Raw genomic sequence first — 23388 nt, 5'->3', positions numbered from 1 at the left:
TCCTGCAGCCACTCCTGGAGGCAACAGTGACACATCTGAAGCATCGGTTGAGCTCCCTTCCAGGAGGCTGGGGCCACTGACAATAATGGATTCGGAAGAACCAGCCAGCCCTGACATTCCTCTGCCCTGCTCCCATCTGACATAACTGATGCCCCCTGGATTCCCAGCTCGGCTTCCCGCCCCAGTCCCTTCCTTCCCACCCCAGTCCCTTGCCCTGGCTGTGCGTCCTCCTAAGACTGCTGGTATCAGCTCGTCTGCACCCTGAACGGCCAACCCAACTCACTTATTAACAGCTCCCTGCCTGGCACACATCCAAAGCCCCCAGCACACAATCCAAAGCCTCAGTGGCCAGCCTTTGGAACATTCAGGCTGTTTCTCCCATCTTCCAACTTAACCTCTGCTCAAATCTGATCTCCTGCTTATTTCTCTTGGTTCTCCCCTTTCCCCCTATCCACCCAGTCACAATGGACTAATGTTTTGTTTGGCAGATTTCTGGAGCGGTTTTGATTCTTCTTCCCGTCCTCCCCCCGCACAGGTTTTTGGGACTGTGTACCCTGGCCCATACTTCTATGCTGTACGAGTCCTTAAGCAGGGACTGAACACCAGATTAAATTTTTCTGTTACTATCCTGGAGAAGAACGTGGCAGGCCAGCCTGTGTAGGAGAACGTGGCAGAATTCAGAGCAAGTGTGGAGAAGCGGTTTCTCTGTGAAGAGTGCTTAGAGACCCATGAGTGAGGTAAACTCACCAAAAGGAAGCAGCCAGGGACAATACACAATAAGATATTTTAAGTGCAAAATTATACAGCACAGTGTTCAGAGAAGAGTAAATAAAAATAGCTCCGTTTCCTGAGTGGACCCAGCTAAGACTTATTGAGCACCGTGACAAGCACTTTGCATTTCTTAACCAGCTCGCACAATCATCATGGAAAACCCTTAATACAAGTCATAGCATTATACCCACTGGACAGAGGGGGAAAAGGAGGCTGAGGCACATGAAGTCCTCTGCTAATATAGGGGGCCCCACCTTTGTGATTTCCAGCAGCCGTGACACACTGCAGAGACCGTGGGAGGCCTGCTCCAATGCTTGGAAGGTGAAGCTATGGAGACCAGAGAAGGAAGAGGGAAGGGTCTCTGGGCTATAGGACAGTGGCAGGGAAGGCACAGCGGGCCGGGGGTACAGGAGACCTGTCTGCCAGAGCACTGGAGAAGGTGCGTGGAACAGAGAGAGGAAATAAGCTAGGAGGTCCGGAAGAGCTAACTTGTTGGAGCTCCTGCATGCTAGGAGAAGGAACTCACCTCGCTGTCGATGGAAATAGACCAGAGGTTTTGCACGATATAGTGGTAAGCTGTATTTGGGGAATAAGGCCCCGATATGAAGATAGACCTTTTGTTCCCCAGGCAAGTCCCTGGCCAGAGTGACGTCAGTGCTGCTTCCTACGCTGCTTCCGAGCTTCCCTGAGGCAGGTATGTGGAATGAACATCAAGGACCACCTTGTTTGGCCGAGTATTTCCTTGGGTCTCTGTCTATCCTGAGGTTGTTATAACAAATTACCACATGTGAAATGGCTTTAAACAGCACCATTTTATTTTATTATCATTCCAGAGGCCAGAAGTCTTAATTCCATATGCAATCCTAAATCCTGATGTGTAACACCTATTCATAGACTCTGGGGGTCAGGAGGGGTGCGAGCTTGGAAACCACTGCCTGGTCTCCTGCAGGCAGAGATCTTGCCTTCAGGGCTGAGTCACTGGCAGGACTGAAGCCCTCTAGCACACACCCTATGCACTGCCACCTAGGCAGCCACTGGGGAAAAGCCACAGTGAGGTACCCAGGATCCCAGAATGGAGCCAATCACGCAGCACACAGCCTCAAGGCTCTGTCTGGTTCCTCGTCCTCCTCATTCTGTTGGAAGTGCTCACCTTCCCCCACAGACTCAGCTCCTTGTGAGGGGTTTCCAGAGCCAAATTCCAGTCCTTGGGGATTTGGAATTAACTCAGCAGAATTTAAGCAGTGGCAGCCTGGACCTTCTAGCCCTTTATCACTTGGTGTTTTGACTCTGCTAAAGAGCTGCTTCCGCATTCCCGAGATCTGTCCCCTCTGTGGGCCCTCATTTGGCTGTCTGATTCCTTCTTTTATCCTTGAAGATCTTGAGTTCTAGTTTTGAAAATGATTTACTATTGCATCTACTTGTCCATTATCAGTTCCAGATCCGGGGGCTGTCCCCCAGCTTAGTGACGGGGTCTCTCTCCTGCTGATGGGTCCTCTTCACACCTGAGGCCCTTTTGTCGCCTCAGCTCCACGGCCATTCCCTGCCCCCTCCATGCCCACCAGCACTGCCTAACTCCAGTGGGCAGCTCCGGTGCCAGGCCCTGCCTGCCTTGGATCATGCAACTCATCCCAGAAAGGCTTGTCTCCAAGGAGACCCACATGATGTCCCTTTGTGCCTTCCCAAGATAGTATGTGAACAACCCCATGTTAACCAGGAAGTCCCAGTCTTTGATCGAAAGGGGTTAGGCTGTCCCTCACCCCATCAACTTATTTACCACATGGTCACATGTGAATAACCTACTTTCCAAAGCTTTTAATTCTATAGTTTGCTCCATAAAAAAGGGCCAGTGAGGTAACAATATCTGGTGTTAGAATGAAATGACCGATGAGAAAAGTGAGGTTGGAAAGGATAACGTATCTACCAAAGATGGCATAGCTCCTTAGGCCGAACCTGGGTCTGGGCTCCTGTCTCCTGACTCCCAGGCCATCGCTCTTACCGCCTATCAGATCAGTGGGTCAAGCCTGGAGACTGCCTTAGGACGAGAATCGGGGTGGAAGGACTTTAGATGTCTTCTAGGCTGATGTCTTTGGGTGGAATCCCCTCGGGAAATGCCCTGCCAAGTATCAGCCAGCTTCCGCTTCAACAACAGCCCCCGACCCCCACCCTGCTTGGCCCCACATCCCGCCTGAGTCTGATATCAGTCAGCTCCAGGGCCTGCCGCTCTGGAGGAACAGCTTACACAGCTGCGGACCTGAGCTGCTCTCTCCAGCATCTTCGTCCAGTTGGTTGGCTTTCCTTTAGGTTTCATTAGAGAAATCTAACATCTCTGGAACTTAGTAATCTTTTCCTTGTCTTGAGTTCAGATCTAATTCCTTAATTTTCTACCCACTCATTGGGTACATCTGTTGCATCCAAGCACACACTCACACACTCCCTCACACACACTCACACTCACACATGCACCCACATTCTCACATCTTCTCTCACACACTCGCATATTCTCGCACACTCTGACACCCATGCACACACACAAACACACATATTCTCATAATGCTCTGGCACTCACACACACACGTGCACACTCACATATTCTCACACAATTTCTCTGACACTCACACATGCACACACATATAGTCTCTCACATACATATTCTCACACACTCCCTTATACATATACACTCATATACTCTCACACCCACACACCCACACACACAATTTCATGTATCCTCACAATGTTCTCTCACACTCACACATGCACACACATGAATACACTCTCACCTATTCTCACACACTCCCATATTCTATATACTCTTTCACATTCACAGACACACACACACACACACACACACACACACACACAATGTATCTCTTTTTTCATATAACAGCCTTCCAAAGATTTGCCCCTGAGCAATCTCTTTTCCGCACTGAACCACCTCTGTTTCTTTATTCTCCCCCTAAAGAGAGGCTTGTCATGGCCTTCCCTGTTCCAACCTCTGGACTACACCTCCTCTAAATCCTTCTCATGGTGTGGCAACCTCTGGCCAGCCTCCAATCTGGGCAAGACCTCCATGCTGACCCTCCAAGAGCACAGAGGGCCTGGAATTCTCCTTAAGCTTTCGTCTTACAGCAGGACGTAGAAGAGCATGAATGGGAACAGAGATTCTGAAGCACACTCACCAACAAGAATGGGAGCTGGTATTTGTCCCAGCAACTCTGTCAAGCATTTCAGAAATTCTAGTAAACACGCTCCCATCTGGAGAAGACAACTGCAACCACGATAATTCTGCAGGATACCCAGTTGATGCTTGAGCAAAGCACATCTTGAGTGGGCGGAAAGGTAATGATTCACAGACACCAATTGCTCACCCTCATCAGATGTTGTAGCTGGAGCTGGGGAAAGCACTGAGTTGTGCATCAATTTTTCCCTACCCAGGTATCAGTACAGCTCAAGAGCCTGTTATTCCAGGAGGGGTAGCTCACATGGCATATCTGAGCAGGGCACTTGCTTCTTTCCAGCATCTTAACTCAGTTGGCTGGGGTTTATATGTTCTTTTTATTTCTTTTGTTTTCATTACAGAAATAATTTCAAGCTAAGCTTCTTGATGAGACAGAGATGTTCCTGGATGTGCATAAGGCAGCCACAGCTTAGAGGGTGATGTCCTTCAAGAATGGCCACCGCAGGCAGCAAGAAGTGATGGCAGGCCATCCGGACTCTATTCAGGGAGCTGGAGGGACTGAACTCAGTAGGTCAGGAAATGCACAGCCTAGGTGTTCTTTTCTCATGCCTCTTGGTCCTTATCCTTACATACAGTATGTGAATTTGTGTTTGAGACCAAGCTTCAACCTATATCCTGTCTGGAAACCAGGTTCCTGATTTGTTCCTTACACCTGACTTGAAGCCCAGTCCTCTTGTCTTAATTTATGATGATCTGTCACACTCTTCACAGCCTTTACTTTCACCAGCCTGCAGCCAGGGTCCTGCCAACACCTGCCAGCCTTTCCCTTTGCCAGTACCCAGCTTGTTCTTTGCAGGATCTCTGTCCCTAGACTCTCCATTGCTAAGTCCCACCCTCCTATTAAGCCTTCAGATCTTATCCTTTGCCATACTTCCCACCCTCTGCTTATCCTCGTACCTAATGACTCACCTGGCTCTAGCAGGACACACTGCTTCCTCTGCTCCCTGCCAGTAGCTGGGTTGACACCAGCCCAAGCCCAGGGACCAATTTAGCTCCCAGACCCTCTAATTCTGTCTAGTGTTGCCATTCTCCAAGACCCTTTCTGCTCCAAGCAGCTTTAGAGAGAACAGATGAGAGCCTAAGCTACAGAATGGGGATACACAGCCTGGGCACTGTGAGTTAGATGAGGAAGGGAGATGCTGGCATAAAGCCGCTGAAATCTGTTTTCCCAGCTCAAGCTACAAGCTGATAGAGCTACTTACCTCCCACCCCACCCCCATTCCCTTCTAGCCTAACTGGCAACCTGATTTTGGTCACACTGAGGACTGGGCCAGCTCTGTGGACACCAAGACAAAGTCATGAAGTAAAGGTTGTAGTTTAAGTGCTCCTGATTTTTCCTTTGGCATATACTGATGGGAACTAACAAATTACATCTAAGTTATACTTACCAGATTGGAGGGTATCTGAATTCAGGAAAACAAACTGGTGCTTGGTTATCTGGAGAATGTATTTAAATTCACAAAGAACCATTTGTGCCATGTGGCGATTTTTTTTTTTTTACAAAAATAATAACTCTCCCCTTTGCTAATTGACATGATAAACAAAGATAGAGCTCCTCCTCTTCCATCACTATCTCCAAAATTAAATTTAACAGCAATTCTCTGCTTAAGCAGAAAGAAAAAGTGGGCTAGTTACTCATTCGTGGAAAAAAGGTAAAAATTTTCCAGTGACTATTTCTTTGAGGTGTCTATTTTAAGAAATTTGTTGGGGAGTAGGTTACAAGGTGAATATCTAACCTTTTAGAGAGCAAGAATCAGGAGTTTCAACCGAGTGACTGCTTATAAAATGCTAAGACACGGTGTGTGCCCAGGAACAAGCCCGGTTCAGCTCCAGATTTCAGGTGTTTTGCAACCCCATCCTATATTTGAATGTCATAGCCACCTTTACAAAAACAATACCCTTTAGTTAAACTAAGTAGAAAAATATAGTGAAAAGATTCCTCGCTATTCTCTAGGTGAAAGAAGATATTTTTCTTAAGGAAAACACTGGTGAGAATAAAAGTCAAGTATTGTTTTAGGCTCCCTCCAATCTCCAAAATACCATTTAAAAAATAATTACGCCCACAATTTATGCACGATTCATTAGACAGAAAGATAAAAAGCACTGCTACATTTTAATTGCACTGGAAGAGTAGACATCATGAAATATACCCCCAACTTCCTGGGATTACAACCCAGCCTAGAAATGTCTTCACCACAATTTAAACCCTGTCTAAATAGTCTAACTCGATTCAATTATAATATTTTAGTTTCATAATTTGACGGACTTATGAGGAATTATTTTAGTGATGCATTTACAGGGTTAAATGATTTTTTATCAATAGTTCAGCTTTTTGTTGTGAAAGTGAACAGGACTGACTTACAGACAACAGCAGGAACTGTCACCTCTGGGGGGAAAAAATAAAAATACAACTTAGCTGTCTGCACAGTTCCCCTCATCCACACCCTCACCAAGATAAAGGCCCGATGACAGGCTGCGTTACACAGACACATGCAGTGAATGGACCCACTAGACACAAAACACCACACGTTAGCCATGCAGAGGACACACTGAAGCTATGGAAAAAACAGCATTCATTACATAATAGGTACTGTATCTTACATAATATATAATCAGTGTGATAGACAACACCTTGCAGGTTGCAAACAGCCTTGCAGAAGATGCCAGCTGCTGAATTATTAATCTGAAGGAGCCAGGGTGAGAGAATGAGCCCCTGTAACTGTACTGAATAGCCTATGACAGCAAAGTCTGCGGGGCTCCCTGTCCATCCCTTTAGGTTTCGAAGGGCATCTACCTTTAGACTCTACTCAGGCAGCCTCTGCCGAAGAGGGAGCACAATTAGTGGGACAGGCGCAGCGCCCCGACTTCATGGTCACCCGTGATCACTATTTCCACACATACCTGTGGTCTTTAGTGGGGTTTTCTCTCCTAGCAACAGTTTTAACCTTTTGGCATGGATTTTGCCTTGATAATGTGAGTCAGCCACCACTGCCGAGGTAAAGGACATGTTACAGAGCGTACAGCACTTATTCTTATCAACCATATCGGCGTCATTTCCCTATGGAAGAAAGAAAAAAAAAATAACATTAGAGGGAATCCCAAGTCCCAAAATGTCTTTTTTCCCATTCCATTCTGTTGCAAATGAGATGTAGCACAGATTTTTCTCACTGAAATGCAACCTTTTTTTCTTCATGACAATCACCATCAAAACATTTTCAGGTAGTGACTTCACCCTACATTATTTAGTGGGTAGTAGTGCCAGACCCAGGGAACAGAGGACACGTGTGCAGATATGAGTTGCGCAAGGAAACAGGGCCCACAATGAGGCGAGAGCACATTGTGTCTGGCACCGTGAGGGAGACCGTCTCTATTTGCACCCATTATGCTCATTAAAGTAAGTAAAATATCAGAGTGCGGAGGGCCTGAATTATTTAGCAGAAATTATAATTTGGCATTCAGCTCTGTCTTTCACCAATTTTAGCCTCACTGGGATACACGGCCACATGTTCAAGATCTTCTTTTTTAAGATTTATTTAAGGACTTGAACATTTTTCATAATTAACTGGAGTACAGATCATAAAGTTATGATGTCCACGCTGGCTGAATTTTCTAGGAGAGTTTGTATAATTTCCTTTTCTTTGGGGAAGGTGATTCATTAAACACAGCACAAAACACTTAAATCCAGCTTGATTTTTTTATTCTTCTGTAAGACAATGAAAGTGAAGCATGAATCAGAAAAATAGAAATCCTTTATTAGATCATGTGACCTGGCTATTGTGCACAAAGATCATCAATTACGCACGTTATACAAGGGGAAGATTACCACGGGCTCCCTTCCTGCTAGTGAGAAACTGAGGGTAAGGCAGACTCTCAGATAAGGAGTTAATCTATTCCGTAATGGGACAGCAATAGCGAAGCGTCTTTCTATTAAAGAACAGCCTTGGATGAGGACCTGGCCCCACATTAGCCCCTTCTCTTATTCTAAGCAGGGCCCAAAGAGTGCAATTGAAAATGGCATGAGCAGAAGGATGAAGGTGGGGATAGAATGGGAAAAAAGGGAATTACATATTTTCTGCAGAATAATAAGATGTCCAGACTGCTGGAGAGAGTGTTGCCTTGCAAATTATGTGGCAGTCAGAAAAAAAACTCCTTTCTCGTCAAGGCATTCCTCTGCAATATCTCTCTCATAATTAATGTTCATCTTTGGGAGGACTATTGGTGGTAGGGGGAGTACCTACTGCCATTTATTCTCTTGACTTAGATTATTAAATCTTAGTTTGCCTCCCTGACCCCTTTATCACAGTTAATAGGTGAGAGTTGAGTAAATATATTGCTAGGGGTTAAGGGTCATTGAGAGGAAATGGACCCCATATAGAGACGAGGAGCTTCCCCCAGAGGTCCTTTCCTGGACCAAGACAAATATTTAGGGCAGGACACCTGGTTAAGGCATGAGGCTACGTCTCCTGAGTCATCTTTACTGATGATATTTAAGGTTTTGAGTTGTTTTGAGTTTTCCCTTCACCCTCAGTAATACATACATACATATACATACATATACATACATACATACATACATACATACATACATACATACATACTTGAAATCACTAATGCTTTCACACCTTTGTGCTATATACTATGGAAACTAACTAGACCAAGCGGTACAGGGAAGAATTAGCTTTCCTTCACTTACCTCTCCATCCATACCTAGGAGATGCTACAGAACCCACAGAGGGAGTTAGAGCCCAGGCATACCAGGAAATTACAAATCCGGGAGTTACTTAAGTAAATGAAGAGTGGATACATCAAAAGGGCTGAAAGACCCAAACTGGTACCTTACATTATATGTTAGGAGATACTGATCTTACATTAAAAAAGAAAGAAAGAAAGAAAAGAAAAAGAAGGTTGTTAAGGTAAAAGTCGATGCTTGAATTACTCATTTTTTACCTTACTATGCATAATTTAAGTCAAAGCACGTAATGTTTCTTAAAATTAGGAAAAAGCTCTATACCTATTTACAATCTGTGCATCCCTTCTGCACTTCTAGCAAAAGTGCTGGCCAAACCTGGCCCTTCTCCTTGGAACTCTTAAGATGCAGACATTTCTATAGAAGGCCTGAAGCCCAACATAGGGGCTGGTATCAGTAGATGATGTATACTCAGAAATAGCTTCTAAGGCAAAGAACTGCCTTTAAATGGGATAATGATCAATTGATTTATGATCAGTTATGATCAACACTCGTTCATTCAACACATTTTTAAGGGCCTGCCAAATATGGTAGATGATGTGTTAGATGAGTTTGACTCTGTTCTCCGCTATTAAGAGAGAGCCGAATCCTAACCACTAGACCACCAGGGAGCGTCTGTTCTCCGCTATTAAGGAGGTTGGGAGCAGGAGAATTAGAAAGGGCATCAGAAAAAAATAAAAGGAAAATAGTGCAATCCTGAAAACTTACTCTGCTATTGGACTCACACTCTCCCAATAATAAAATTTTTAAAAATGTAAATTAAGGATGTTTGTGTGGATTTTCATCTCCAAGCCTTTCTCATGCCTTCCTTATCACTTCTTGTCTAATCTTGTCTTTCCAGAGTGAGTACAGTTTAATCATTACTTCCTTGAAATTAAGCTTTTCCTGCCTCCCTCTATAAAAGTGAGCATCAACCTTAGTCTGCTATGTGTCTTGCACATCTTTTATAATAGAACACTGAATTATTACCTGTGTTTGTTTTCATCTTTGGTCCTCTCACAAGCCTACAAAACTCCTTTAAGGTCAAGGAAATCATTTCATTGGTATTGAAGCCCCAACACCCAGCACAACGCCTGTCACACAGGGGGAATTATAGATGATCACTGAATGAGTGGGGCTCAGGGTTGGTCTGTGGTGGGATTAGTAAGCCTGACATGAAAATCAAAAGAGGAGATAGGGGTGTCTGGGTGGCTCATTGGGTTAAGCTTTTGCCTTTGGTTCAGGTCATGATCCCAGGGTCCTGGGATTGAGCCCCACATCAGGCTCTCTGCTCAGCAGGGGGCCTGCTTCCCTCTCTCTCTCTGCCTGCTTCTCTACCTACTTGTGCTCTCTCTCTCTCTGTCAAATAAATAAATAAAATCTTAAAAAAAAAAAAAAGAGGAGATAGATAAAGCAAGGAGGTGTAGTTGCTAGTCAAAATCTTTCAGACTGATAGGACAATGGCCAGGAAAAGAACCAGAGATATCAACAATTTATAAATTAACTTCAAGGTTTATGTAGGGAAACACTGTCCTAAAATTTATGGCAGTTTCATCATAGTTTTAATACATAATCCTAGCTGTCTGCTCTTCTGGGCAATATGATCCTATAATCATATAGGAGAATCAAAGGATAATAATGAACCAATAATTAAGCAAGAAAATATCATGGAATATAGCTATGCCATGGGTGTAGAAGAGGGACCAAGAAAGTTTAAGTCTCAGATAATAGAGAAACTATAGCAGTGTCCTGAGAAGTTAGGCAGACTTCGAAGCCAGCAGAACGTGTTTAATGGGTATTTTGCTAAAGAAGCCAATGTGACTCACATGATACAAATGTAAATACCACCAACTGGACTATTTTAATAATCCTGGTGGAGACACAATACCCCAGAAAGAACCTCAGTACTAAGCAAGTACCTGCAAAATGATAGAATTTAACTGTGTACTCTAGGCTATCTAAATCTTAAATTAATGGCTCCTTCAAGCTATAGATCATACCATATTTACTGGAGTCTCCCACTGCACCCAGACCAATGCTGATATATGGCTCAGGACAGAAATTCCGTAAAGTTTGATGAACTGACCTCAATGAATACTTTAAAAGTTTCTGGCTTAAGGAACTGAGAAAGGCCCCAAGATATCAAATAAATGAAGGAGAGTCTAGGATTATCCTAAATTATGAATTTCAAACTGGAGCTAAAAATTCAGACTTCTTCAGGGTAATGTACACATTGCTGGAAGAAAAAAAAAAAAAAGTTGTGGAATATCCTAAGGCTAAATAGTCAAAGCATTTTGCAAAGGTAAGAAGTTTTCAGAAGAATTCAATTAAGGTAGAAAAAGCTGGCTGACTCTGGCCAGAAATCAAGTCCTGAAAGTCCTTTTTATAACTTGTAAGATTTTTTTGTTTTTGTTTTTGTTTTTTTTTACTTAATTCAGATAACTGCCTTCATTCTCCTTCAGGTGCATACAAAAAGCCTGAGAGGGATTTTTACTTCCAGAATGTCAGAGTGAGAAATTCTGTACAATTGCTCCTGGCAAAACAACCATAACTCCTAAAGATTAAAAAAATAATTCTTTAAAGTCTCTGGAAATTATACTAAGAGAAAACAGCAAATTAAGAAATATTTATTCAAAAAATGTATTAATTCCCAGTAAGAATAGTGAGTCTATGGCACTTTAGAGATAACCCTTTTCCTCCCTAGCAACTGTCCAGGTAAACATGACAGATGTTCCATTTTGATTGGGTGTGGTCAAGAAAATAGGGATCCCTCTCCTATCAGCTCCCAGTTAGAGGATATTAGGAAAGTCAGACCACAAACATTTACAGGCCTTTAGTTCCAAATGCAGAAGATAAATTCCTAACAATGCAGCCAGGAATCAGATATTCTCTTCCACCACCCACCCTCATTCATAGGACAGAAGAGGTCAGATATTCTCTTCCTCAACCCATACTCATTCATAGGACAGAAGCTCTATCCCTGGAACAGCAGACAAAGACTGAGACCCTGAGTGCTCTTGCCCAATTTGCTTGTAGAACCAGGGTTCCATGCCAGGAGAGACAAACTGAGACCAGACCCTGACACTTGTGCCTAGCCAACAAAGCAGCATTGTCATTCTAGGAGAAGCAAGCCACTGTCCCTATTCCTTACTCTGAAGCAGTGGCTCAGAAATTTTTCTGTAAGAACAGATGGGGAAGAAAGAATCCATAAGAACAGAAAGCTTTTATACTCTTTCCACAGAAACTGGTATCATTTGAAACCGAGTTCTTAAAGGTTTAAGCCTAAGGTTGCTCTCAAAAACAATGATTTTGCTGGTAGGCAATTAAGAGAAAACTGATAGTTCCATTAGAGCAACATGCTAAACCAGCTAGCTTACCAGAAAGAACCAGGGAAAGAGATAGCTCAGGAGAGCCTTTCTGGAGTCAGGAAAAACTTCAAAGACTTCACTCAAAAACTAGCCTTACAAAAAGTACAAAATTTAATTAGATCACACTGTGCAGCATCTATACTCCAGGGCATGGACAAAAACAACAGAGCAATCATCCAGCAATTAGCAGAACCTAAAAGATGAGTACTATTCCAGTAGTGGCAGGCAGTTTAACAGAGATCAGAGAAAGAAACAGTCAAAAAAAGTCCTGTACAAATCATTGCCATCCCACAGTGACTGTCTCGTCCCTAAGACTGAGCTAGTGAGCCAGGACATTAGTGGCTGCACATCTTGGAAAAACAGACACTATAAAATAGGCTTAGACATTAAAGTAGCCAAGACATTGGACAAATAAATAAACAACAAAAACAAGTTCTGGAGCATGGGGTAATCAGTACCCAGCATCACTATAATATGTTAACTAAATATTCAGTTCTCAACAACAACACTTATAAAACATGCAAAAAATTCAGGAGAATATAACCTATACACATGAAAACAAAAACAGAAAGGGCTCAGATATTAAATTTAACTGGCAAAAACTTCAATGCAACTTCAAAGATTTGTGCTCAAATTACAAATGTGCTCAAAAACTTAAAGGAAATCATTCTTAAAGAAGTAAAAGAATATATGATGACAATGTGTTATCAAATAGAAATTACAGCAAAAAATCAGATGGAAATTCTGGAGATAAAAAGTACAATAACCGAAATGAAAAAAATCATTAGAGGAATTTTAAAACACATGTGAACTTGTAGAAGAAAGAACTGGTGAAGTTCAAGATTTATCAATGGAAATTATGCAATCCAAGAGGAGGAGAAAAAAAAGAAGAAGAAAAGAAAATTGAACAGGACAGGTTTTCAGAGAAATGTGGACACTACTAAGTTTGTATACTAAGTATACAAACATATGCATAAAATAGTAATACCAAGAGAAGAGAAAGAGAAAGGGGCATAAAAAAATATACATAGAAATAATGACTGAAAACCTCCCAAATTTGAAGAAAAATACCCATCTACACATCCAAGAAGTCCAACAAAATTTGAGTAGGATAAGTACAAAATGTCCTACACTGAAATACATCACAGTAAAAATGCTAAAAGCCAAAAGAAAGGGAAAATGCAGAAGTAGCAGGATAAAAGAACTTATCACATACAAGAGAACCACAATAAAAATCACAACTAATTTCTCATCAGAAATAATGTAGGCCAGAAGTCAGGGGGGTAGCATACTCACAGTGCAGAAAGAAAAATCTAACAAATAAAAATCTTACATCCAGCAAAACTATCTTTCAAAAATTAAGGTAAAATAAAGACATCTAGAGATAAAAACAAACAAACAAACAAACAAACCCTAAAAGAATGTGTTACTAACAGATCCACCTTATGGGAAATTCTGAAGCAAGTTCTTTAGGCTGAAAGCAAGTGATACCAGAAGATATTTAAATTCTTATGAAGAGGAAAAAAAGGCACAAGTCAAGGCAGATATGTAATTATAAAAAAAATCACTATAAATGTATATTTCTTCTTTCTTAACTAATTAAAAATTGTATGTACAAAATAACTATTTTTTGTAGTTGTTCCAATAACATATACATATATAATGTATCTGACAATAACAGCACTAAAGACATAGGTGGAAGCAAAGCTGTGCTGGAGTAAGGAAATGACACCATATTGTAATCCTCAAATCCACAGAAACAAATCATGAGAAGCAGAAAGGGTAAATAAGATTAATACAACAAACACTGAAATATATCCAGCTCACATTTCTTTTCGCAGCTTCTTTGAAAGATACAAAATTATATAGGTTAGCTGGGGCACCTGGGTGGCTCGGTCAGTTAAGCATCTGACTCTTGATTTTGGCTCAGGTCATGATCTCAGGGTCCTAAGAATGAACCCCACATAGAGTCCTGCATTGGGCTCTCCACTGACTGGGGAGTCTGCCTGAGATTCTCTCTCTCTCTCTCTCTCTCTCTCTCCCTGGCCCTCCCCCCTGCTCTCTTTCTCTCTTTCTCTCTCTCTAAATAATAATTCTTAAAATTATGTAGATTAACAATTATAACAATATATTATGGGGTTTATAATGTAAATACATCTAATATGCATAATAATAATAGCACAAAATGGGGGAAGAGAGAAGACAGCTATACATTTCTGTATCTGGGTACAATTAAGTTAGGATAAATTTCCAATAAATTGAGATATATACAGTAACCCCTAAAGCAACCACTAAAGAAAAAGTCCAAAATAATATAGGGAATAGTCACTAAAGGAATTAAATTTTTTCAGTACAAAATACTTTAACGCAAAAGAAAGTGGTAAAGAAGAAATAAAAGAACAGAAAGACACTATTCCTAAAAGTAAAATGGTACACAAATCCAACTGTAGCAATAATAACACTGTACTTAAAAATAATATTAAATCTAATAAAAATATAGTGATGATAAGATTAGATAAAAAGGAAAACATGACTAATCTATATGTTGTATCAAGGAGATACAACTTCAATGATAGCCTCAATGATACAGATGGATAAATGTAAAAAGAATTAAAAGTTATATCAGTCAAACAGCATCTACAAGAAATTTGTAGTGGCTATGAAACTAATATCAAAGTATGACTTTAAAACAAAATTTTTTTACTAAAGTTAAAGAAGAACATTGTGTAATGATTAAAGTGCTGAGCCACAAGGAATATATGATAATTATATATAGGCATACATATAACTACATAGGTAGTTAGAAAATTCAGGAAGCAAAAGTTGATAGAATTAAAGGGACAGCTAGACAATTCTGTATGTATCTGTTAGGTTAGGTTGTTTTAAATCTTCTTATTCCTCCTATTTCCTTATTAATCTTCTGCCTAGTCCTTCTATCCATTACTGAAAGCATGGAATTGGAGTCTCCTTACTGGTATTGAAAATAAACCAAATTTAAGTTTGAAAAGATCTGAAAAAACACTTCTACAAGGAAGGTATACAAATGGCCAATAACAACATAAAAATATGCTTGACATCATTAACGATCTGGAAATGCAAATGAAACCACAATGAGACACCACTTCACAACCACCAGGATGGCAAGGATGAAAAAGATGGGTAATAAAAGGCATGAGCAAAGATGTGAGTATTAGGAGCCCTCACACACTTCTGGCAAGAATGTAAAATGCTGCAGCCACACTGGAAAGTCATCAGGCAGTTCCATAAAAGTTTACATACAGAGTCACCATATGACCCAACAATTCCATTTCTAGGTACACTCAATCTTTGCTACTCATACATATGCATTTGCAAATTTACCTACTTGCAAATATTTCTGTGTAATCCCCAAATCAACACTTATGGCATTTCTGTCATCATTCATGGCCATGTGTGGAGGAACAAAATGTCTGAGTCACCTGACATGCATGATTCCAGCTGAGATTAAACAAGGCAATCCTCTGCCTTCTTGTTTTACCCCTTATGTTATATATAAGTGTTCTATTCATGGTCTATTTAGTGCCACATATCTTTGCATTTCTGTGCTTTTTGTTGGTGATTTCACTGCCTGGTGTTCTGAAGATCACTTTACAGAGGAAATACATGTGTTGAAAAGGCTTCACTGAGGCATGAGTGATAGTAATGTTGGCTGTGAGTTTCATGTTAATTGACAATACTGTACATCCAGAGTAAGGGAGAGGAAATCCCCTGATATGTATGTGAAACCACTCCAGAAAGAGCTAAAACATTATCTATAGTGCACAATGAGGCTATGGAAAGGATGGACAAGTGGCTAAATGTGTGGGTGTGTGAGATAATAACTGACAGTAAGAGCATAATGAATAGCATTGTCATAGAACTAAAAGTCAGCGCTATTTACCATATTTCCCATCATCAGGAAAAGGTTAGCATCTTCTCAGCTAGGGTTTTATTATAAAGAAGTACTACATATAATCAATAATTTGTAAGTATTATATTCAATAAGTCATCTTTAAATAAAAACACACATAAAACAAATTTATGTATTGATCAGCTGATGAAGGTCTTGTAACCAGCCACATGTAGGCACCTAACCCCATATTCCACCTAGAAACAATGGCTCAGTATTTGCTAATTCAGAGTTGGTGACTTTATACAACATAGCTACCATGAAAAGTGAGAAATGAATATATACTACATGCAAGAGAAATAAAAATATATGTCCACATAAAAATCTGTACACAAGTATTCATAGTAGTATACTATACTATAGAGTGTGCCCGGAAGTGGGAACAGCTCCTATGGTCATTGACTGAAGTACAGGCAAACAAAATGTGCTCTAGTCATACAACGGCATATTATCAGGAAAAAAAAAAAAAAAAAGTACCAACACATGTCAAAAACACACACGAACCTTAAAAACAGTATACTAAATGAAAAATACCAATCACAAAAGACCATACCCTGTATTATTTCCTTTATATGAAATTTTCAGAATAGAAAAATCTATAATTCAGAAAGTAGATTAAAGATTGTCAAGGAGTAGGAGAGCATGGATAGAGAGGTTAGGGAACATGGGAAGCAAACACAAAAGGGTTTTCCTTCTAGTGATGATGATGCTCTTGTTATTGTGATAGCTACACAACTACATGAATATAGTAAAAACCCTTGAAAGGTGTTCTTTAAATAGGTGAACTGTAGATACAGATGAATTATAGTTCAATAAAGCTGTCCTAGAAAAGAAAAGGCCTAACAGATGCATTTATAGGATTTCAAAAGCCCAAAGAAATGACACTTGAAGCCTAAATTTTCTTTTCTTTTCTGGGCATTTTCTGCTTGAAGGCAGAGCCACTGCGGGCTCCCTTGTAATATTTGGAATTCATCTGAGCACTAGCTGGCCATCCTTGGAATTCTGGTTATTGATATTTATTTTGGCCAAAGGCATTTTAAAGCTATAACGGAATTCTACCTGCAGCTTCTACAGAGCTACAACTAAAGGGAAGAGCCATCCAACAGCCCCTGCTAGAGCTGGAAGCAACTGTACTTCTCAGCACATACCCTATAGTGAGATGAACTGTCCCATAAATGCAAATTTTTTCCAGTGTTGTGCATGTTGTTGTTTATAGTCTGATACTTAATTTTGAAAAAGAGGCAGGAACAGGCAAAGATGTCTCTTTCCCTTCTCTCCCCCCTTTTGGGACCTAAAGACCCAGAAGTCATGCTTCCTGCCTGACTGCAGGGTCCTGAGCAATCTTCTCTGCCACTGTCTTTCCATGCATCCTGTTCCATCCCATTTAGGTCAAGCTGTTCTCTCTTCTCCCAGTCTATTCAAATCACATCTAGACAGCAGGACCAATTTTATCCAGGGGCATTTTCAGGACTTCTGTGAACTTCATCCACACCTTCTCTGCTGACCTCCCTCCCTCAACATCTGTGCTATAAGTTTTGATTAGGTCTTGGCTGTTAATTGTTTTACTAGTGCTTTTTTAAAGATTGTCTCTCCAAAAACATCTTGAAGACAAGATTAATTTTGGAATTATCTTTCCCTTCATCTCCATTGTCTGCCATGGGTCTGGATACACAGAGGAAACTCGATAAGCATGACAGAAATAGTTGCTGAAGGAATGACTTGAAGGGGCCATCCATTAACCAATTCTAACTCAGCCATGCAAATCTGTTTCCCACATAAAATAACCTCTCCTTTAGTCTTTACTAAATGTATTGCTTTGTCTCAGGAAAAGACAAATGTCATTTGGCATAAAGTTCACATCCAATACTGATATGTATTATAGTGGCAATGACATGTTACAGTGTGATCGTGCCCACATGAAGAAGTGTTCTGCTGGTCAGAGAGGTGAGTGTGTCCGGATATCCCACTGAGAAGCTGTACTATCTACATCTTCAGAGTCTATATTAATGCTGGCATGAGTGTTATTTTCCACCATTAACTAGAGAGATACATACCTTGTCACTTGGCTAGAAACCATCCTCTCAGTGGATGAAATCCTCTATTTCCATAGTACTGGGGGGAAATGGTCATTTTTGACAATAAAATAAAGATAGAAGGAAGATTTCTACTCAGGAGGAATGCAGAATTCACTGTGTGCCTTTGGTATTTGGAAGGCATTGGTTTGTTTTTCAGTCACTGAAGAAATATTTAAACAGATGGTAACCGTACTTATAAGACCCCAAATGGGAGAAATTAGCCAGGGCTCCTGAGAGAGGATAAATACATAAGTTAGATAAGCCCCACTAACAAAGAGAAGTAACTAGCAAAAAATGTTACAAATAAATAGATATGCCAGAAAGAACAAAGACGGTACGAGAGGCAGTTGGGAAGACAGGAAGACAAATGTCTGAAAACATGGATGTATCAAAAACTACCAAACAAACATTTTATTTCTTGTTTGAGACATCACTTTAAGATTGGATAGAGATGAAGCAGCCTTAATATTGGAATGGAATCCATAGCAGCCCTCTTCACCATTATCAGGCACACCTTCAGACAACATACATGAGCACAGCTGCCATTTTGAGAGTCATATGTACTAATTAAGCATTGTATTAGGTGCCTTATCGGTTCTGTCATGCTTAGCTTTCCTAATGGCCTCCAGGTAAGTGTAGGATTTATTCTTCTTCCCTTTTTCCTCCTCTTCTAAATCCAATGCATCCATAAATCCATAAACTTCTCCTCTAATTGTACCCCCAAACTGTCTACTCTTGATCTCTCAACCTACTTTTATGTTCTTTTCTCCATCACTCCTGTTCAAGCCTGAGTGCATCTCTACTAATGCCCTTCTTTTACATTCTTCACAGAAACTATTTTGCATTCTAAAATTACGTTTTTTTAAATTTTATTTATTTTTTAATTTCTTTTCAGTGTTCCAGAATTCATTGTTTATGCACCACACCCAGTGCCCCATGCAATATATGCCCTCCATAATACCCACCACCAGGCTCACCCAACCTCCCACCCCCCGCCCCTTCAAAATCCTCAGATTGTTTCTCAGAGTTCACAGTCTCTCATGGTTTGTCTCCCCTTCCAATTTCCCCCAACTCACTTCTCCTCTCCATCTCCCCATGTCCTCCATGTTATTCTTTATGCTCCACAAATAAGTGAACCCATATGATAATCGACTCTCTTTTGTGGATACAAAAGTTGGGTATTGATCCTTTCTGATGGAGGCATAATACTCCATTGTATATATAAACCATATCTTCTTTATCCATTCATCCATTGAAGGGCATCTTGGTTCTTTCCACAGTTTGGAGACTGTGGCCATTGCTGCTATGAACATTGGGATACAGATGGCCCTTTTTTTCACTGTATCTGTACCTTCGGGGTAAATACGCAGTAGTGCAATTGCAGGGTCATAGGGAAGCTCTATTTTTAATTTCTTAAGGAATCTCCACACTGTTTTCCAAAGTGGCTGCACCAACTTGCATTCCCACCAACAGTGTAAGGGGGTTCCCCTTTCTCCACATAGTCTCCAACACTTGTTGTTTACTGTCTTGTTAATTTTGGCCATTCTAACTGGTGTAAGGTGGTATATCTCAATGTGGTTTTGATTTGAATCTCCCTGATGGCTAGTGATAATGAACATTTTTTCATGGGTCTGTTAACCATTTGTATTTCTTCATTGGAGAAGTGTCTTTTCATGTCTTCTTCCCATTTTGTGACAGGATTATCTGTTTTTTGAGTGTTGAGTTTGAGGAGTCATTTATAGATCTTGGATATTAGCCCTTTGTCTGTACTGTCATTTGCAAATATCTTCTCCCATTCCATGGGCTGCCTCTTTGATTTGTTGACTGTTTCCTTTGCTGTGCAGAAGCTTTTGATCTTGATGAAGTCCCAAAAATTCATCTTTGCTTTTGTTTCCTTTGCCTTCAGCTAGGGTAACTGAGGCAGAAGACAGAATTAGTGATCTAGAGGACAAACTGATCAAGAAAAAGGATCAGGAGGAGGCCTGGAACAAACAGCTTAGAAGCCATGAAAACAGAATTAGGGAAATAAATGATGCCATGAAATGTTCCAACATCAGAATTATTGGAATCCCTAAGGGGGGATAAAGAAGGCTAGAGGATATAGTTGAACACATTCTCCATGAAAATCTTCCCAATCTGGCAAATGGAACCAGTGTTCATGTCCTAGAGACAGAAAGGTCTCCCCGCAAGATCACAGAACCTAGAAAGACCTCGAGACACCTAATTGTGAAACTGATGAATCATAATTTTAGACTTGAGCTCTTGAAAGCAGCTAGGGAAAAGAGATTCCTTAAGTACAGAGGAAGGCCCATCAGAATAACATCAGGCCTGTCCACATAAACCTGGCAAGCCAGAAAGGGCTGGCAAGATGTATTCAGGGCACTAAATGAAAAGAACATGCAACCCAGAATACTTTATCCAGCAAGACTGACATTCAAAATGGATGGAGAGATAAAGAGCTTCCAAGACTGGCAAGGTTTAAAAGAGTATGTGACCACCAAGCTTGTACTACAAGAAATATTAAGGTGGGGGGGATTCTATAAAAGAAGAAAGAACCCAAGAGTATTATTGCACAGAAATTTATGGAGACAATATATAGAAACAAGGACCTCACAAGTAACACAATGTCAATAAAAACGCATCTCTCAATAATCATTCTCAATGTGGATGGCCTAAACACTCCCATAAAATGGCACAGGGTTGCAGATTGGATAAAACGACAGGATCCATCCATATGTTGCTACAAGAGACCTATTTTGAACCTAAGGATACATCCAGACTGAACGTGAAGGGACAGAGAAGCATCTTTCATGCCAATGGGCCTCAAAAGAAAGCTGGGTAGTGATTCTCATATCAGATAAATTAGATTTTAAACTAAAGACTGTAGTCAGAGATACAGAAGGATACTACATCATGCTTTTGATACTTGAAACTAAATTACTCAGTACTGTATGCTCAGTACCTAGAATAACACTGTCATACAGCATATAGTTCAGGCCACAAATATGGTCACATTTAAATTTTCTAATAGCCATATTAAAAGAAACAAGAACTTGTGAAATTAATTTTCTAAAAATATATTTTTTATTTAGTCTAATAAACCTAAACTCTTTTCCTTTCAACATGTATTCAACATAAAAATTATTAATGGGGTATTTCATGCTCTTTTTTCATACTAAGATTTTGAAATCTGGTATATATTTTACACTTATAGCACATATCAAATTATCCATGTTTTAAGTTCCAATTATCCATGGCTCCACAGGCTAGTAGCTACTAGACTGGGCAGTATAGCTCTGGAACACAATGAGTAATTTTTAAATATTAATTGAATAAAAAAATTAGTGAATATATGAAGGAAGGAGTGAGTGAATAAATAAATGAATAAATTCCCATTTTTATAGATCATGAAAATGAAATTTGCCAATGTGTGATACTTTTAGAATGTGGGAGAGCTGATTTTTGAATCCCTGTCTAGCTAAATTCAAAATGGTACTATTTCCATGATCCTGCATTGGCATCTTGGGTCAGTCTTTTCATCAAAAATGTTCAAGGACTCTTTTCTAAGCGAAAATAAATTCCCTACTATGACATTTAGAGTCTGCTACCAACTAATTCCCAACATACTTTTTTAGTCTTTCTCCTCTGCACTGCTTTTCAAACATAATATGCTCCAAGAAAATGGATTTCTTCAAGGTCAGGAACACAAAGGACCCTGCCAAGGGGATGGCTCAAAATCCCAGCTCTAAATTTTCCTTCTCCCCAACTCCTAGCTGCTTGCTCCTATTCAACACTGCAAGTAAGTAAAGATTTGATTTGTCAGGTCTCATTTTTATATCAGGTTAAAAAGCAGTAGTCTTCCTCACTAGACTAGACTTCTTTCTTATGTCCCCTTTTGTCTCTCCCCCAGGACAGTACCTAACACCTAGTAGCTAGAAAGTTGTTGAATGAGTATATGATAGAAAAAATAAACCAGTGAAGGAACTCTAGCTATCTTCCAACTGTATCAGGTACATCCCTACATGTCTTTGTTCACATGGCTCATCCCACTCAGAATTCCTTCAGTTTCTCTATATGCAAGGGTCACTCAAACACCATCTCCTTCATCAAGGCCCCCTCAGTAGCTTCTACTGGAGAGAGAGAGACCTCATTCTTCCCTCCTGCCTGCAGAACTTCATTTAACCTTCTCCCCACACACTAACATCATTCAACATACATCTTGTTCTCTCTTATGGAATGTTAATTCCTTGGACTAAAAATGCATTGTCCCTAGCCTCCAACACAGTGTTTTGTGTGATGTGGTATGAAAAACATGAAATATTAAATTAAAGAGGAGCAGAGTTGGCTTCAAAAAATGCCCTAACCTTAGAAGTACTGCATGTCACCTATAATTACTGAGTCTGAAATTCCTCCCCATCATGTGGGAAACAAATTCTACCCTATTTGTCCAATAAAAGTCAGGATGAAAGAACACAATACATGAAAACGTGCTTTGTCATTTAGAAAGTACTATTCTAATTTTTTACATACATATGTCAAGATGGACTAAAGATTGGTTACTTCTTACCTTTTTGTATCTTACTTATATCCAATATTTTCTCACTTTTTTACTGGTATATATGTTTAATACCTATCTACTTTCATTATAATATATGCTTCTTGAGGGCAGGAACGTTGTTTTGGTCAGAAGTATAACCTCAGTGTCTGTAAGAGGACCTGTCATTTAATAAATATCTGATGGTTGATGAAAAAAATATACATAAGGAGGATCCTGAGATGTTGGCAGCAGTCTTTTTTTTAATTATTATTACTCCTCTAAATCTCCCAATAAAAACAGAACTGGATAGCCAAAGGGCGGGGGGACCTCACAGACAATAGTCATAACAAAACTAGGTGACAAGATATTTCTATGAACTTCAAAATACAAGCAAATAAAAATAAATCAATAAAAGCCATAAAGATACTGTATGATATCAGCATCTGTACAGGGACAGAGAGTGAAACTGATGGACCTCAGACTAGCAGAACCTCCAATAGCCAGTGGGTGCTCATGAGAAAGTGACATTCCTTTGCTTCTATTTCAAAGCAAAATAAGAAACTTCAGGAAAATGATATAAGAGATGAAAGAGCAACATAAGAATGAGAAAATTCCCAAGTTAGGTATAAGAACCACAAAAATAACTGGAAATAAAAGAATAAATCACTTTGGAAATAAAGACTAAACAAGAAGAAAGAGATTATGAATACACACAATGACTAATTCTCTAAGAGAAGTAGAAGTCAAA

At 40.1% G+C, this 23388-nt stretch overlaps 1 protein-coding gene across 6 annotated transcripts in view; it reads right to left on the bottom strand.

Moving 5' to 3' along the window:
• ZMAT4 (zinc finger matrin-type 4) overlaps window positions 1–23388 on the bottom strand; it is a 388221-nt gene that overhangs the window by 181838 nt on the left and 182995 nt on the right. For all 6 annotated transcript variants that reach the window (XM_032329176.1, XM_032329175.1, XM_032329171.1 and 3 more), the window contains exon 4: window positions 6908–7064. In XM_032329176.1, coding sequence (XP_032185067.1) covers window positions 6908–7064 — 157 coding nt within the window. The remainder of the gene's footprint in view (window positions 1–6907; window positions 7065–23388) is intronic.

The sequence above is a fragment of the Mustela erminea genome, chromosome 21, assembly GCF_009829155.1.
Source record: "Mustela erminea isolate mMusErm1 chromosome 21, mMusErm1.Pri, whole genome shotgun sequence".
Classification (NCBI taxonomy): Eukaryota; Metazoa; Chordata; class Mammalia; order Carnivora; family Mustelidae; genus Mustela; species Mustela erminea.
Note: the sequence above shows the minus strand (reverse complement) of the source record. Positions and strands in the feature narration are given on the sequence as shown.